The sequence below is a fragment of the Perna viridis genome, chromosome 8 (assembly GCF_037379345.1).
Source record: "Perna viridis isolate PV_CMFRI_1.1 ecotype Kerala chromosome 8, ASM3737934v1, whole genome shotgun sequence".
In the NCBI taxonomy this organism is placed as follows: Eukaryota; Metazoa; Mollusca; class Bivalvia; order Mytilida; family Mytilidae; genus Perna; species Perna viridis.
Genome location: NC_142452.1, coordinates 16,931,769 through 16,951,174, shown reverse-complemented (window position 1 = coordinate 16,951,174; position 19,406 = coordinate 16,931,769). Strand labels below are relative to the sequence as shown.

Below are 19,406 nucleotides of genomic sequence, written 5' to 3'. Positions count from 1 at the left end.
TGGAACCCATCTAGAACCCCCTTGTTCAAAATGTCTAGACCCAGTCCCGCCCCTGATAACACTATTGAAGATAAAAGCAAAAAATATTTAGAAAAGTCTAATTATTTTTATTTCAATGTATCGTTTTTATTACATAAATGACTCATTTTAGATTTTGAACGCACCGCTCATAAAATTGACGATTAGCTTCCGTGCGGGCTGGTATTGACGGCTCGATTCACTTTAATTAATATGCCACTCTCCTAGCCGATCAGTTTCTTTATTGTTATAAATCGGAGTCCCTTCAAAGTCTTGTGAAGGAAAACAAGGTTAAAGAGGCTATACCCTATTATTTTACATCTCGATATATTGACGATGTTCTCTCCATTATTAATCCTAAATTTGGAGAATTGCTTCCGTTTATTTATCCACCAGAACTAGGAATTAAAGAGACCACTGACACAACTTCCTCTGCGTCATTTTCATACCTTCACCTCGAATTTGACGACAGTGGTTATATCAGTACAAAGATATATGACATACGATACTATCTTTGACTTTAAAATCATAAATTTCCCTTTCTTGTGCGGTGATATACCAGTTTCCCTGGCCCGGGCCCCCTTGGAAAATTGCAATTTTTAAAAATTGCTGAAAAATTGTTCAAGATATCCTCAGGATGCAGGATTTGAGGTTTAATATTTCAAAATTTTGAAATGCCCCCAACCCTCCTAGCAAATTCGAAACACTTCGTGATCCTAATCGGTGATCCTGTCAAAAAAAATTTGCCCCCCCCCCCTTACCTAAAACTCCGGATCCACCACTGTTATAGTTATTCCAATTACACTGAATTATGTTAAATAGTTGTATTTTGACTACTTTGGCTGATGGTAATTTTATGCTGCCCATTTATGTTTAAAGCTGTAGGTTTAATGCGCTTTAAAACCTGGTTTAACCCGCCTTTAATTTGGAAATGCCTTTACCAAGCCAGGACAATTGCTTTGGTTTCTAAATTTCCGGTTTTTACTCTGATTTGCCATTTGTTATACGGAGTTTCCTTTTAGCTATTCATTTTGACTTCAACATAGGATTATCACTTCGGTACTTCACCACGAAGAGCTCTCCTATACTTACTAAATTAATGTATCTAGAAGAGTTACTGTCTTATTCTTGTAACGTAAATCCTCTGCACGTTTACCAGTGGCGGATTCAGGGAGGGCCGGGTGCAAGGGGTTGGCACCCTTCTTTTTTTATGCAAAAGGTAGACAAAAAATGGGAATTGATAGAGTATCAACCTCCTTATTTGATGAACAAAGGCTGGCACCCTTCTTTTCAAAATGTTTGGTACAGTCATATTACCATTTAACCGAAGTAGCTAGTTTCACTCGGGCATGAACGCCCCCGTATTTTTTTTTTCTGCTTTTCACCGTATCCACTTCAAAATATTGCCATCCTTATTTTCCACCAAGGATTTATATATATTATATATATTTAAATGCTTGGTTCCACGGTGAAAAAAATTATGATTATCTTTTTTTTTTTAATATGGCAAATTGTATTTCAATATAGGTTCTTTGTAGTAATTATCGTCTTACGATTATCATTTTAAATACAATTTTGTGATTTAACAAAAAATATCTGTCTTTTTCCCTTTTCGGTTCTTCCGTGTGACGGAATTTATTTTATTTTATTTTATTTATTTATTTTTTTGGTTATTAGGACTTTATACTTTCAGTTTGAAATCTAAATTTAGATTCCGAATTGCATCATGGGAAATATCTGGGAAAATTCGCCATATTGAAAGAATTTGCATAATATTGGAAAGAAAACTGGAAAATCTGGGCTTATTTTGAATTGAAATAATTCAGGGGTTAATTTTAAATTAGTCGCAACATCTATACTCAGAATATAAACAGTGAAATCAGTGTTGGAAGGACCTTCAAATCTGTGAAAGCAACAACGTAACAGGTTTATTTTGATCATCTGCAAATCAGCTGATTTCAGCACAAGTGTGGTATTTCTTCTTTGTCCTTCCCTGCAGAGGTATGTTCCGTCCAAAATGGACCAGCCTTCTTATAGTGGTTCAAATTTAGCAAGCAGTTCTGATATTGATATTGAACAGTTACCTGCGTTGTATTTTCAGAATCAACAAAGTATTGACAATGCAAATTTGTTTAGTCCTAATTTTCAGCAGCTGCAACAAAATGAAAGCCAGCTTTCACAGAGTGCAGAAGCCATGAATAATCCATTTGATGAGACTGAACAGAAACCAGATCTTGCCAAAATATCTAAAGGTAAATATTTCTTCTATATAGGTGTTATTTTGATTATTTGTCATATCAACATACATGTGTTTATATTTGTGAACATAGTCTGTCATAGTGAGTGAACATTTATCTTAGATGTTCCTTTATTTTCACACACTTACTTCAAATCTCTATGTATATAAGGAACTATGTGTGTTTTCATTTGCTTGTCTTGTACATGTACTCCAATAATTCACGAATTAGATATACATGTACATGTAAGTTTGTATGAATTGATAAACATTAATTATACAAGGGGTGGGTTATTTCTTGTAAATAAAAGAAAAATTGGACAAATAAAAAACCTCAGTAATTATCAATAAGTGTGACTGAATAAATATTGTACATGTATGTAATCAAATTGTTTGTTACTCATGTGCACAGCATAATGTAATATATTAAGTTGCATGTGTGTCTTTGTTTCAAAATAACTGGAAACCCAAACAAATTTTCGACAGGTTAAAACAGTCTTTGTTGATTACATCTAACTTCAATCCATGTAATATTTGATTTTTCAGTTGAAAGTATTATTCAGCCTGCAGACTCTAATACTCCAAAACAACAGTTTGTACCATGTAAAGTGTGTGGAGATAGAGCCTCAGGATTTCATTATGGTGTAACATCTTGTGAAGGCTGTAAGGTAATTGTAGGATTATCATAGTTTTGTTTGCCAGGTCAGGATTTTCATCTCCTTCAGAAACACAAACCTTCACTTGCATATATAAATTTTGAATTCATTCAATTCTGGTTTGTAATTTTTTTCTAGACTTTTAGTGTTTTTTTTTCTTTAGCTGTATTTCTCTGGAATAAATTTTGAGACAAAGGTATAAAGATTATTTTAGTATTTTATATTAAAGAGTACAAAAAAACTTGTAGTTAATCAAAGCACTTCGAGCATTTTGAAATGACCTGTGACATATGTGTAAAATTACACTTGCATATTAATTCTTCAAATTAATAATTTTTAGGGGTTTTTCCGCAGAAGCATTCAGAAACAGATAGAATACAGATGTCTTCGAGATGGGAAGTGTATGGTTATACGACTGAACAGGAATAGATGTCAATATTGTCGATTTAAGAAATGTCTGGCTGTAGGAATGTCTAGAGATTGTAAATATATGATTCATATTGCCCTGCCAAGATTGTCCTGTTGAAATGTTTTTCAAGGCATATTAGAACTTGTAGCACTAAATTAGATATTTTGTACACTACATTAATATAAATTATGAACCGAAATACCGAAATTTTAATGGTAAATCTCTGTCAACTTATTCAAAGAACACTTGAAAGTACAAAAACTTTCAATGAAAATGAAAAGTACAAGATAATAAAAGAAAGTTGTTTCTTTGTGATAACATTCCTATGATGTTATGTTTACTTTTAAAATCGAGACAAGGGGAATAAAAATATAAAGATAATAGGGCAATTAAAAAAAACTTAAAAGTAATTTGGTTCTAACTTAAAGTTGCATGTAAAAACCTGACTGAAAAGTATTTAGCACAAAAAAGGAATGAAAGGAGAAATTTCCTTCTGAAACTATCAAATGTTAAAACAAACTTTTACTTGTAATACCCCAATTTTGTATTGTTTTGTAGGGCTCAACAAATATTGGGAAACAATATGTTTATCTTGTATTATATATCTGTCTGGTCTTTCAGGTATTTGGACTTTCAAGCATACATTATGGACCATATTGTTTTTCAAAATAGTTCTGCTGTCTTATTGTGTCTGGGTATCAAACCATCTTGTAAATCCAAGTATAATTATTTTGAAAATTTAAAACTTTTTTCCCATTATATGAACAATTGGTGTAAATAGTTAGGAGTAAAATAATACTTCTAAACCAGGAGATATATTATTTAAGCGCATCATAATCTAAATATAAATTATTTGTTTTTTTTTTTTTTGGTATCATTTCTCTCAAACAGTTAGCCTGTGTATTTGCTGTTGTACAATTTAAAATATTTAAAAAAAACTATTTCTTATAAATGTTACAACTACATGTATAAGTAAGTTGTAGTCAGTTTGCAGATTTTGTCAAAATATACACATATGAACTAGAAACATATCAGCTCCAGCATCATGGCTCATACCTATGGTTCCTGATTATATGCGTATGGTTCAAATACCCAAATGGACAGCAGCATATACAGGTACATATTCATCTTCTTTTTCAGCTGTGCGTTATGGAAGAGTACCTAAGAGATCCAAAAGTGTTGATGATCCATATGGAGGGTCCAGTGATGTTTACTCAGATGATCCAGCTGCTGAAAACCGCCATTTGGAGTTGTATGACATCATTCTAAATATATCTCAGGCACATCATGCACATTGTGCTGTTACAGAAGATAAAATAAAATCAATGCAGCGAAAGCATTCAACTCTTGTAAGTTCACAAACACTTCATTGTTGAAGAACATTTTTTTTTTCTCCCATGGTAAACAGGTGGTAAAAAATGCACGTAAATTTTTAACCACACGTAGTTATTAAATTTCGTCCAGTGTTCTCCAACTGTCCCATCATTTTACATATTCCATGGTTTCTATAGATTTCATAGGAGAAAAAGATTCTCCTGCAGCCAGTTCTTTATTTAAATTATTTCTCCACTGTGGTAATTATGATTTTAACATGTTTGCTAAAGCTTGCATGTTGAAAATCTTAATATTACCATCTCAAGTAGAGAAATAATTTGAAACACTCATTACTGAAGTAAAATCTATATTTATATACTGTAAACTGGGAAATTTTCATACCATCTTTTTTTCACGATTTCTGCTTTAAATCTGCTTTCTCGAAGTTTTAAATTCGTGATTGTTCATCAAATTGTACTTTAACATTCTTCGAAGAAAATATTTGTGACAGTTTAATTTTCATGCTACAGATTTTGGCATGGAAATAGCAAAAATAAAACTGCTGTGAAATTTCACAGTTTTCAGTATCTTTTCTTGTCTTGAAATGCATTAAATATATATATATCAATGATTTTTTTTCATGCTGAACTATACTTCACTATTGTACACATTATACTCGGCGTCACATAAATAACATACTGTTAAAATTTAAATAAAAATATTTTCTATGACTTTATTGACACCTACCATCGTTTAAATTGTCTTAAATGACTTGCTCATTCCTTTAGCCAAACGGCTTCTCCCTAAACAAGTCGCTTATTAGCTTAAATCATGCGTAACAAATCCTTACGGGAAAATCCCATACTAATATCCACCATGTTGGTTTCTACGGGACAATTTGTTTACAAACAAAGTTCGTAAGTTCCCGTCGAACTCCGGTGACAATCGTCTGCTTGATCAACTTCTCGGTATTGTACGTTGTTCGCGTAAAATAAATCCGAGATATCCGAAATAACGCCGAAATGCATTCTGGGTTCTTCGGTTTTTGGACAAACCATTTAAATGTAAACAATATCTCCTAGCAACCCGATCACTGTAAACATGGCCGACTTTTTACAATGTAAATATTGGCACCGAGAATTAAAATCTGACCGGAATTTAACGATTCTATGTTTAGGGAGCAGCCGTTTGGCTAAACGAATGAGCAAGTCATTTAAGACAATTTAAACGTCGGTAGGTGTCAATAAAGTCGTAGAAAATATTTTTATTCAAATTTTAACAGTATGTTATTTATGTGACGCCGAGTATAGACTTATGTTATGTTTGGTTTTATTAGTTGCTTTACATTAAATCTGGTAGTTACCCAACATTTGATATAATTGAAGGTAAATGATCTAACTTACTTTTGAAGTTGTTTGTAGTTGTACTACTGTACCTAGTCCTCTGACCATTATTCTAGGTCTGTAGGTCTGTATTTTGCTAAATATCAACTTGTCCTCTAGATTCTTAAAGCCTATTAGAACTTGCGTACACCTTTAAAGGTTTATGTTTAAATTTCTAGTTGCTCATGTTAAATACATGTACATGCAGAGTTAGAAATAGTAGCCTGTCTGCCAGCCCAAGACTGGCTATTTTTTGGCAGGGCTGGTTAATTTTAGCAAAAAATTTATATATCCATATAGTAAATATATTGAAAAATTGTATTCAGGACTGGCTAGAATTTAAGTGAGTTTCCTACCCTGGTACATGTTGGAGTAGCTGAGGTGAAACACTAAGGTTCTGTTTTGTTATGTTCTTTATCCTACACAATCTAAGAAATTAAATGTGCATTGTATAAAATTGCATTCTTTGCAATTGTTAATGTCATGAGATAACCATGCTTTCTATTTATGGCCTGTGTTTTACTTTCTGTTTATAGATGAAGAAAATATCTCTGCCTTCCAATCAGACTAGCTTTACAGATGAACAGTTAGAGGAACAGAAGTTGTCCATGTGGTCATGTTTGGCCAACCAGATTACTCCCTCTGTAAACAGTGTTGTAGAGTTTGCCAAAAGAGTTCCCAGTAAGTCAGCTTGAATGTATTTACTTCAGCAACAAACATCCCTGTCTACCACAATATGCTCCAATTTCATTGATCAACTAGATTGTACTGATTCCATTCTCAAACACTTGTATCTACCAAAATCTGGTCCAGTTATGGGTTTATATTAAAACTGACATGTTCATGCCTCTAAAGGTGTGTTTGACTTCCTTTTGGCTTCCATATATGTAAAGAACCCATCATCAAGTCTTTTCAGACTTTAACTCAGTTCTGTGTACATTAAAATACAGATGTACTAGTTGTTTGTTGCATTTATTGTTCTGGATTATGACCTTTTTTTATTTAAATACAGTAATTAAAATGTGGGGTTTTAAGTGATCACCGGATCAAATTTCGCTAATCTTGTTGTTAATAAAAATGAAGAATGATGGAATTGGTCCAAACTATATCAGATTTTAAAAACAATTATTATTTTTCTTTAACTGTAAATTTTAAAATGAAATATCCGAGCAAAATCCTTGAACATCTTCAAAATCTTGTCAGGATTGTAATGGGTTGCTTGAAAAACCTTTGTTCAAGTATTTCTTTTTAATAGGTGTTTTAAACCATAAATTTCCCCCTTTTTGCCAGGTTTTTCAGATTTGTCCCAAGATGCCCAATTGCTCTTAATTAAAGGAGGATTCTTTGAGATTTGGTTGACAAGAATGGCAGGTTTGTTCAGTAAGTTTGATGGCTTGCTGACGTTTGAAGATGGCAGTATGATTCAGAGAGATGAGCTGGCCGTTGTTTTTACTGTAAGTTTATAGAGTTAAACCCATATATACCAAATAACTTTGAGAATGAGGGTTTTAATTTGTAGTTCTATAATTGTATCATGCTGTTGGCAACATTGTCATCATGGGCCATATAACAACAGCTTGAATATAAATGTATAGATCTTTATAAAATTATACAGGTGCTATACCAACCACAAAAGGAAGGTTTGGATTGATTTTGGAGGATGTGACATTAACCATATAGAAATTATTGGCCAAAAAGTGGCCCCTTGGATTCTGGTTAAATTCTAAGTAAATTTACAAGTACTTGCACCACCTGTTCAGGTTTCAACCTCTCTGGTTGTATTAAGCTAAGCATTGTGAAGCATTTTATTTTTTCTAACTTTAGGCATGGGGAAAGGTGGAACAGGCCTACTATATATGCTTTATTGCATCTTTTTATTTATTTGGACTTTATTTCCATTTTCAGCCTGAGTTTGTGAACAGTATGTTTGACCTAGCCACTAGTATACACCAGTTAAAGCTTAATGATACAGAAATAGGAATATTTACAGCCATTATTCTTACCACTCATGGTAAGCCATTCTACTACATGCAATGGTCCTCTTTTTCACAAATTTCTGAATGTACAGATATCATATAATCTACCAATCCATAGTAGCTTGTTGGTTCTGCATCTTTTAGTTTATTTATAGACCAAGATAGGTAAAATAAAGAGAATAGTCCTTTCCTATCCAGATTCCTAATTTACAGAAATTAGTTAACAGAAAAATTATTTCAAATCAAGGGCATACACATCAAATTTATTCTTGTTTGAAGGGCTTTACCATCTGTTTTCCTGTAATCTATTAACTAATGATGTCTTCACTACAAATCTATGAGACCAGTTCAATAATTTTACAATTCATCAGTACAAAATATTGTAAAAAAATACTATGAATGGCTATGTTCTTTCAAAAAAAAAACTTAAGTTGAGTATTGCATTAAGTACATCCTGAATAACACTATGAAAATAGTATTAAGGATATAACCTCAGTCAATATTTTTTCCATTGCAGATAGAAGAGGGTTACAAGGACAAGTTTATGTAGAAAGTATCCAAGATAAACTCTTAGAAGCTTTAAAACTCCAAATAAGTCGAAATCATTCGACAGAAGAAAATTTATTTGGAAACACTATTGTGAAGTTACCACATCTACGAACTCTTGGAATTCAACACAATGATATTCTGCAATGGTATAGATCTCGTTGGGAAAAAGTCAAGTTACCTCCCTTGTTTGCAGAAATTTATGATATACCTAAACATGAAGAAGATTAGGGGATACTGTTTTTTTTGTTTAATATCTACTGGTATTTTATTTTTAGAATCTTTGTCTTTAGTATCCAAAGCTGTACATTTTTTTTTATAATCCAGTGCAATTTCCGGTGAAATGATTATGTTTATTCCTGATATTAATATTGAGGTCCAGAATCATTTAGAGGATTTGAAAAACTACTTATCTTCATGTTTTTTACAGTTTCGTATTTATGTGGTATGATTGTTTATCTTTTAAAGTTTTCAAATTTAGACTTATTACACAAATTTTTAATGTTTTTTTTTTTTAATACAGCATTATTAGTAAATCAGTCCCAGAATTTGTCATTTCAATTTCCAAGTTTTTGGTGTATTATTTAATTTATTGTTATCGATAAAGCTGTTAAAAAGTACTACGAGTACGTTCTATTTTTATTCCATTCACGAAAGAAAGATGTTAATTTGCTGTAAATATCATGCTTGTTAAATGTACTTTTGTTTAAAGGAAATATTTTAGAAAATAATCAGTACTATAGTGCTTATATTTAAGCCATTCTAAGTTAATTTCTTGGTTCCCATGCAATTTTCATAAAAGCCAATGAGGAAAAAAGGTGTTTCTTTTAATTATTTTAATGCAGAAAAAAATATTTAGGATGCTTTGGACAATGTTTTTGTGAGAGAGGTACTGTTTTATTTGTTTTGTTTTATTGATATGGTTATAAAGATGGGCAGTGAAAAATTCACGAAAAGGATGAGGAAAAGCATTAGAACCAAGACATTATTTTGTATTTGATATTTTCCCCATGGACTACCTTCATGTTGTGACCATTTTTTGTCAATTTATTCCTAAACTTGTTATTGTTTGTACTGTGAAAATACCTTTATTCATGGGTATCAGCTTTTTGTGATGTTGTTAGTTATCAACTTAGTGATTTAGACTAAGTTCAAACACCATAAAAACTGGTACTCAATGACTAATAATGTTTCCACAGTAGATAGAGATAGCTTACCTAGGTGAAGTATTTGGAAAGTTTTTGTTTGAGTACAAGTATTATACAATGTATATAATGTATGGTCTTTTCTCTTAGTCCTAACCTTTTCATAAAAAAAACTGAAGTTAAAAAGTTCTTCAGATCCTGGATTTCTTCAGATCTTCAATTTAGTGAATTTCAGATTAGGAAAGAGTTATGGAAAATCTCAACTTCAGATTTTTAGCTCACCTGGCTGAAGGCCATGTGAGCTATTGCCATCACTTGGTGTTCGTCGTCATCGTTTACATTTCTATAAAACTCTTTTCTGAAACTACTTGACTAATTGCATATATCTTCAAAACCATTAGGCTCAGCTAAATTCTGACATAGGGTAAAAGTGTTCAGCATGATGAGATCTATCTCTGGTCAAATTTTAGTTTTAATCCGTAAGCCATGTTGGAGTTATTGCCCTTTTCAACAATTTTTGCCATTTTTAATGTTATTTCTTTCAAAAATCTTCTCCTTCGACACTACTAGATACTTGGTATGAATGTTCCTTGGGGTTTCCTGCATAGAACTGATGTGGGGATTCGTTGAAAAACATGGCTGCTGTTACTAAAAATAAAACATAGGGGTCAGACCATAGTTTTTTGCATATATCTCCAAAACCGTTAGGTTAAGTTAAATTCTCTCAATGCTGAAATGATCCTTGTTATTAGGACTACAGAGAGTCTTCAGGGATATAAGTTGTCAGATTACTCATTGTAACAGTTATTGCCCTTGAAAGGTGAAAAATGACTTCTTTTTTTTCAGTTTTCAGTCAATATCTTGAACACTATGATAGATTAAAAGAAACTTTCAGTTGTTGAAATGATCCTTATGATAAGTCCTACCAAAAACTTCTTGAGTCAAAATTGTTGGACAACTAGTTAAATTCATTGCCTTTTAAAGGCAAAATTCAACCGGGTGAGCGATTCAGAATCCTGGGAGCCTCTTGTTTATAACACAGGCCTATGAAATTATTATGTGAATTGATTATTGAGATTTTAAAATTTTATATTTCTGTTTAATGGGAAAATCCCATTTCTAGTAGGGTACAGTTAGCAGATTGTTGCAAAACTCAAAATGATTAAAACATCACTATAATTGTGTATTTAACTGTATCCTTCCAGAACTATTATATTGCCTTATATCTCCAAAGAGCATTGCTTTCAATCAGGGAATAATATTATACCTCTAAATAATTTTAACTTTAACAATTATTATTATTTTTTTTTTGCAATAAATTATTTTATCATTGTTGAATATTTTCCTATGTAAAAATGAAAATGAATGGGTATAAAAAAATAACATTGATCATTTTGAAATTATAATGGCCAGTACTTGATTTTCATCAATGTACATTGAGACTTGTGTAAACTGATCCCTTGAACAGGTATTGTAAGTTTATTGTTAGAGCTTCTATAGATTAAAGGTGGATGTAGGTAAAGAGGCATAACTCTTACAATTTATTGGTATGTTTATGTAAACCATTTGACTATCATGTATAAACACCAAAGTAACTTGGATTTTCATTCTGTTCCAAATAAATGATTGATAGGTTTACCTCCTTAAACAACACAGACAGCAATAAAAGGGATTCCTTAACATGATTGAAAATAATCAACTGCTGTGTTCAGGTTACACAAGTTTTGTGTGACTTTTGATCTTCTTCAATTTCACATTTGTTTTCCATGGTAGAAGGGATTTTTTACTCATGAAATCATTAGCAATTATTTGAAATAAATTGGCTAATACTATCACCTTACAGTGTGAGCCCTGCCACATTTTTGACTATAGTCTTATGAAATTAAGTACACACAAATTTTAAATTATTGATTTTTTTCCCTTTGAAAATAGTCCCGGCTATTACTGGTATCCATTTGTTTGTAAAATGTCAATTTTCAAAACATAATTAAATTTTTGGTTTTGAAATGAATGTATGTGCTTATATTAGTAGATTAAAATGTATATGGGAAATTGATGTTTTTTCTCTAAAATTGATAAGTCTCAGGAACTTTTTATAAGATAACAAGATTCTATATAAAAAAAAGATTTTTTTTTTTTTCTTTTTTTTTTTTTTTAGATTTCAAGATTTTTTTTTATATGGAATGAAATGTTGATAACCATTAAAAAGCATGTATTTATTTTCATAGTTGAGGATATACCATTATAACAACACCTTCACGTGTCTCATGCCTTATAAATATTTTCTATGATATAACAGGGGTTCAAATTTACTTTCAAGAGTGGATGGTCGTTGACTTTTCCAAGCTTCAAATCAATAGTCCACTTGATGAAAAATCAAAAGGTTATAATAATGTGTCAGTTAATAGGGTTTGATGGTCCAGGGTCCAGGTAAACTAAATTACATAAGTCCTAAGTCAGAAACTGGGGTTCTGGACCATGGATGATCACCAATTTGAACCCATGTTATAAACTGTAAAACAATGAGTCACTATTACATACAATAATTTCACCTCAGCGAATTTTAGAATATTTAGTGTTATGCTGTTATTTAAAACATGGTTGTAATTATACATATATATGTTTGCCATATTGGTATTAACAAATCATCAAGACATTACTTTAAATACATTATTTCTATTGTGCAGAATTTGCGATGAGGATGCTGTAATTGTGTTAGTTTTTGCAATATACAACGTTTAGTTTGGACAGATAAGTGCATGAAATGTTCAAAATTAAGTTTTTACATCATGAACTGCTAACTTTGATTAAAAATTGTGAATATTGATATCTGCAAATATGTTGATAAAATTCATGAAAATTAGGAACTGCAAAAATCAATACATTTATAGTAATCAGTCCTGTGAGAAATTCAAAGGCATGTTTGTTTCATGGTCTTGTTTGTTTGTTTTGTTTTTAGATTATTGTCTTATCACCCCATTTTTTATGAAACTAAGCGGGAATGTGCGGGTCATGGACTCGCAGGAGGATCACATTATGAAAGAGTAAAATTTATTACTGGTACCCTCTCGCACACAATGCTACTAAGGAAGGGCATGAATGAAATCAATGTATCTGTTGTGTATCTCTTTGTCCCATATTCTTGTACAAATCCTGCCCCCCTTTTTAGTGGATTTTATGGAAACATTTTACGATGTTAGACATCATTATGTTGATATACATGAAGTAAAGTAATAATTGGATGCTTGTAAAGGGAATCAAATTTATGTTTCACAGTCCAAGCTTGCTAACTATATTTTTAGTTTCAATGTTATTGTAAATCCAATGATATAGATGTGCAGAGATATTTCTAAATATGGCACCTTATACCATATATTCATTGATGCAGCTCTAGACTCTAGAATATCATGTTAGGAGGTGCCTATATGTGTATATATCTTTGATTCTCTAAAAATCAGTATGGACAGGCAAGTTCACAAAAATCACATCTGTTTGCATTTTCACCAGAATTCACCATAATTCATTAAGTTTATTGGTTCCATTGTGGTCATCTTTAGTTAAATTAATGAGGAAAATACAAGTTTAAAGGGAGATTGTTACTGCCTTTTTTTGGTAGTTGCACACATAATAATTTTCATTTCAACTGTTACTAGGTTTGAAACACTAGGATGAACTAATAATGATTATATCACAGTAGTAAGCTGCCTTTACAGTGAAACCAGTCTAAAACAAACCTCTTTTTGGACTTTAAATTGTTCACTTTTCGACATGATTTTTTGTTGCTTTTTTTCAAATCTGGATTTTACCATTACAATTCTTTTTTTTACTATATATTTACTTTTGATTTTGCCAATTCTACTTTGTTGACCTTGTAAAATCATCCCTGCAGTTTAGACCGGTATTAGGTTTACCAGGGCTCAGAGTAAAGTTAAATTGATATAATGGACTTTAAAAAGTGTTTTGGGAATTACTGGTATTCAGGGTTTGGTTTAGACAGGTTTTGGAATTATTCATGATTTGGATTAGACAGGTTTTGGAATTTTTCGTGATTTGGATTAGACAGGTTTTCACTGTAGATAAACTCATTGGAGTTTAGAAATACATTTTAAAGATATATTTGTTATAATTTAGAGTTATGTTATGTTTGATAAGTTTTATTGTTATATGATTGTTATGAAATAGGGCCAATATTGTTCATTATTACCTGTACTCTGTTGTTTTTTTTTTTGTTTTTGGACATTTCACTTCTATTTGATTATTTTCTTTAGGTGACTTAAGCAAAGTGGAAACTGGCCAGTATTTAAGCTTCATTCAGAAATTATTACAGTTTCATGTTACCGGTAAATCATATCATTATGTGTTTAATTATTCATGGAAATTATTATTTTCGTCATTGGACCAACCTTTAATGGGACCCAAAAATGTTGATTTTTCAAAATGTCACAAATTAAAGACAGGAAACTGATTAATGTTTGTTTATCTTGGAATTTTTGTTGCAGCCCTAGTTTAAGGTCTTTTCATTATGTGAAGTGGAATGAATGGTTTCTATCCTGAAAGCAGACTTTGATTAGTACTTAAATACTGATTTAAGAACTTGCCTATAGATACTTTTTGAAGATCATAACATGTCCTGTTACACAAATAACCATTAATTCAATACACAATACATGTAGATCAGAAGCTTAAAGATAGTGTTAACATAAATAAAATCAACATTTTATTCAATTTATTGTGACTGGATTTGGAAAGTGTTCACTTGTACTTAAAACAAATATTCATTTGTTGAACTTATTTATATTCTTCAGATGTTAAAACAATTACAGTGATGATTACTCATTCGTTATTATTACATGTATTATGATAAATATATATACCCATTAAGTGCTGTCTTAGTGCTGTGTTTTCTCAAGACTTTTTCATACAATGAATTGTTAGTGCAATTTATTTTTTGTAAATTTTGCTAATTTAATATTATGTAAAAATAAGCTTTCTTCCTTTGTTGTTTAAATTGTAAACGAAACCCCTTGGATTTAGTTTTCACATTAGACAGACTTATGTCCAACAAAATCTGATTTTACTTGGCTGTTGTCAAAAAATAATATAAATACACCATAAATTACTCTTTTTCCTATAGAAAGATAGAAAACAATAGGTAATTAAATATTTCAGGTAAAAACACAGTTAAAATTAATGATTAATAATTCTGTTTGCCACATCAGGTGTAATGGTCATCATCTTAATACAAGTTAGAGTTTACAGGTTATAGTATTGAAATCAACATTTTTTTGAATTTCTTAGAAAGTAGATAGAGAGAAGTTTTTGCAATATACAGTACTATTTTAGAATGGATTTAATGGTATAGGGAGTTACAGCTAGTGAAATAGTGAACTTCAGGGGATAGAATTTGGTCTTTTTTTTATTGATTTACCACTACTTGACTAACTTACTTAGGTGGTTAACTAGACAATTAAGGAGATTTAAGTCTTTTTTTATTATTCCATAAGTATTTGAAGCTAAGGCTTGTAGATTTCAATCTCCTTACTTGAAGCAGTTCAACAGATAGTGGTCATTCAATCAGGGGGACACAAACTTGCATACCTTGGAAGTTAAATGTTTTACTTGCTATGAAGCTAGTCACTTTCATTAGTATTTGTATTGGTGTATTGGTTAAATTATTCTTAACTTACAGGTATTCAGGTATACAGGTAATCAGTTTGATAGAGTACATAATTAAATCTCAATTCCTTGTTTAATTGGGAATGACAGAGAATTTGGGTGGTAATTAGCAATGCTTTGATTTTATTTCTTCTTCAAATGGTGCATTGATAAAAAAAATTTTAAGATTTCATGCTGTAAGGAAGTTAGTATTGAAGTTATGGCCCAACTGTTAAGAAAGGGGCAAAATGTTATAGTTAATAACGCATGTATGAATTTCCTATCAAATTATATTACAATGTTCTATACCACAAAGGTCTGATTGAGTTTGATTTTAGGGGCTAAATTTAGCATGTGTAAAATTGAATGGATCTTTATGAAATTGTACCACGAGACTCCATACCACAAAATGAACACTGTTATAACTGTTTAAGGATATAAAATGTTTATTTCTTATGTCAAGTTGCAAATGTTAATGTTGTTTGACCACTTTAATTTTGGTTAGAATTTTATAGTGTGTCAAACATATAATCAAAATAAAACTCAGAACCGTATGAAGCTTGAACGTCCATACTTGTCCCAAATGTTCTGGGTTCAACCTTTCTAGTTCTATCAAGCTGCACTCTGCAAGGTATTTTATTACAAAAAATTTTATATTGGGTATTGGCTACATTTTTTTTTTTTTTTTAGATATTCCTGCTATTGTAAACAGATTTGTTGACTGATTAAAAAAATCGTCAGGTTGAATGTTAGATGCTTGCACTAATTCTTTGTCATAAGTAGAGATGTCATCTGTTAATAGAACTCACAAAAATCATGTATTGATTAAATAAAATATGTAATATTGACTTCATGTTTTCTGACAATGCTGATTGAAGGAAGGTGTGGACAGCTGATAGTTCAATTGATATATATAGTATAGAGTGAGTGAAAGAGTAATCAAAGGAACCAAGGTTCTAGCGGTAATCAAAAGAATGTAATCCAGGGACAAAGACCAGACATGGAAAACAGACATACACAACAAAGAACATAAAGTAACTAAAATCATACATACAAAGTAACAAAAGTAAATGAGCAACTCGGACTCCACTAAAAACTGGGAGCATGGACCAGGTGCACTGGTAGGGTAAGTGTCCTCTGTTTTTCTAGAAACACCTGCCGAGTTGCTCATAAAAAGTCAAGTCCGGGGTAGACAAACGAGGAAAGGAAAACTATGACCCGTTGAATCCATCAGTTTCCATGGTGTTGATGGATACACCATAACGATCCACGAGTTCATGATGACGACCATAAAACTAAAGTAGTGATGACTTCAATCATGTAGCAACATAACCCTGTTCCAGAAGCCTATTTGTTAGAGTTCTAGCGCGGTACAAAAAGTCTTTCGGCAAGCTCTGGCATCACGAATGAGTTGTGATATGAACACTCCATATGCAGGAGCCGAAGGGATGTTGCCACAGATGAAAGGAAAGTTGACAATTCTGAATGAAAAGTCATCACGTTTGTGGTAAAGTTTGGTCAATAGTTTTCCTTTACCATTGATTTCTAAGTGTAGGTCAAGATATGAGGCTGACTTCACAGTGTCTGTAGTATCCTTTATCTCGAGTTATTTTGAGTAGATGCGATGTATCAAATCCCTGAAATTAGGATTGTTTAAAGATAATATGTCAGCTATATAGCAGAAACTGAGATTGAAGGATCTAGCCAAACGATATTCTTTCTTTCTGATCAGATCAGCTATAAAGTCCGCCTCATAAGAGTGAAGGAATAGGTCAGCAAGTAAAGGAGCACAATTTGTTCCCATTGGAATGCCGACCGTTTGTTGAAAAACACGTCCACCACACTGGACAAATATGTTGTCGATTAAAAATTCCAGCATTTTGTAAACATCTTCCTCTGTATATTTGGAAGATGATTTGGAATTATTTCTTACAAAGTATGAGGAATCTCTACCAAGAACTATTTATTTGTATCTAGGTGTACCATCTTTTTGGGAAAAACAACGATGTATAATGTTTTTAAGTCGGGATTTAAACTGAGTATGGGGAATAGAAGTATACAGTGTTGAAAAATCATAGGTTTTAATGCGATTATATTCAGATAATAGTCTTGAACTGATTGTCTCCAAAAGATCTTTCGAATTTTTCAGGATCCACATTGAATTAATACCACTACGGGAGTAACAAGTGTTGTGGTAGGACTGTAGACCCTCTTTGACAGTTGTGAGTATAGAAGTTAAAAGTGTTGAAAGAGGTTTGGTGGTACATTTTGCAGACCCAGCTATGAAACGTTGTTTGTATGGATTCTTGTGAAGTTTAGGAATCCAGTACATAGACGGTAAATCACAATCATCGTCCTTGGTAGAGAGACCAAAAGAGGATAGCACAGATTTATGTTTGTTAATGTTAATGCATATTAACTTTTGAAGAGTTTTAAATATTTAGGATATAGGTGAAATGGAACAAAATTTGTATTTGTGTGTGAAGTTGGATCTGAAGTATGGATTTACATTGGGTTTATACATGTTAGGAAAAAAATGGTTTTTGATATTAAATATGAAAAATGCAATTGTATGATCATAATTTTATTTTACATCATGTAATCTTTGAAATTTTATTCATGCTACAATTTTCACAAGAATTAAAAACCTCCAGTGCTGACAACACTTTGATTGCCAATGAGACAGTCATCACGCACATTCTTTTATTTAATTGTTCTTGCGTTTCTCCGACATATATTAAACCACATAAGTTGCATTCTAATCCATATATTAAGTTTGTTAATTTGCAACTTAAGTCATCGTGACTTCTTGTATGGAAGGTTTTGTTTGTAAGGGAACTGGAGAAGTAAGGGTCGATTATAAGAATGTTGCATGTTTTGCAATTTTTAATACCACATTTTGATATGGTAAAATGTGGTTCGTCATCGTTGTAGTGAAATATATCGTTTAAAGTGATGGAACACGGTTTGATAATTTTAAAATAGTCAGAATTTTTGTACTGGAATAGATGGTCTGCAGACTGAACGTGTGATTGGATACTTTTAGTTGAATTGGTCGGGGCACTTTCCATACCAGATGTGAGTGTGCTCCATCTGGGGACACCACATACAAGACAACAGCGTGTCCGATCTGCTGTCAGGTTCGGACCTTTTTATACTGGGAAACGTCCGAGCCAGTTTTTCTTTCATTCCTCTTGTTAAAACCATTAATTTTAAAAATCGTATTACTGGGTTGATGATACCCTCGGGGACAAAATCCACCAGCAGAGGTATCGACCCAGTGGTGTGAAAGAGTAATCAAGGGAACCAAGGTTATAGCGGTAATCAAAAGAATGTAATCCAGGGACAAAGACCAGACATGGAAAACAGACATACACAACAAAGAACGTAAAGTAAAAAAGTGAAAAAGAGGAGGTTGTTTCATAAATCAGAATAAAAGGATTGTCTTCTTTCTTGCAGCCAGTTTCTTTCATATGCTAACATGCACAAGTTCTGCTTTGGAGTGATGGACTAGTAACAGGCTAGATCTATAATTATTCTAACAATGCACCATTCTGAACATACATCTAGATGCTGCATCCTGCATTTTTAGGTTTTTGATTTATCAGAATACTTTATATTACTGGAACTTCCCTACTTTTGAACACTACACAAAATATAGTCCAAATGTAATTCCTTTTATATTATTCAATACCTCTTTCATAACCAGTAAATGTTTCTTGCAATTATTCAGCTCAATATTGTTCTATTATTTCTGCAAATAGATTTGAGATCTAGTCTTCATATCAAATGAAGATTTGAGGGACTCCTTTTTGGCCTTGAAAGATCATTTAGTAATAAATTTGAATTTTGGAAGTTTAGTTCTTGCAGTAATGTGTCAAGAAGCATAAAATGTGTTAAGCATGTTCCATTTAACACATTTATCAGTCAAATTCTCCAGCCTTTCATTCATAGTTTGTCATTAATAAACAGAAAGTGAAGAACAGTGATTTTAACCAAGTAAAATTGGCAGGAAAATTCAAATTGATAATAGTGTCAAGTTTTGGGAAATCTTATGTTCATCAAGAAA

The 19,406-nt window shown here is 31.9% G+C and overlaps 1 protein-coding gene across 1 annotated transcript; it reads left to right on the top strand.

Moving 5' to 3' along the window:
* The first annotated feature begins 1,558 nt into the window (after window positions 1–1,558).
* On the top strand, window positions 1,559–11,313 carry LOC148609556 (ecdysone-induced protein 78C-like). The gene is made up of 8 exons (XM_088540729.1): window positions 1,559–2,270; window positions 2,801–2,922; window positions 3,251–3,392; window positions 4,460–4,668; window positions 6,552–6,696; window positions 7,306–7,469; window positions 7,921–8,026; window positions 8,509–11,313. Exons 1-8 carry the CDS (start codon window positions 2,036–2,038, stop codon window positions 8,766–8,768), a joined length of 1,383 nt encoding a protein of 460 aa, XP_088396855.1. The 5' UTR covers window positions 1,559–2,035; the 3' UTR covers window positions 8,769–11,313.
* Window positions 11,314–19,406: the final 8,093 nt, after the last annotated feature.

What these genes read in the sequence shown, in the direction of transcription:
- LOC148609556 (XM_088540729.1), top strand. Translation starts at nt 2,036, where the DNA reads ATGGACCAGCCTTCTTATAGTGGTTCAAATTTAGCAAGCAGTTCTGAT. An exon ending in GTTTGCCAAAAGAGTTCCCA is followed by an intron (nt 6,697 to 7,305) that starts GTAAGTCAGCTT and finishes CCTTTTTGCCAG; the next exon opens with GTTTTTCAGATTTGTCCCAA. An exon ending in AGCTGGCCGTTGTTTTTACT is followed by an intron (nt 7,470 to 7,920) that starts GTAAGTTTATAG and finishes TTCCATTTTCAG; the next exon opens with CCTGAGTTTGTGAACAGTAT.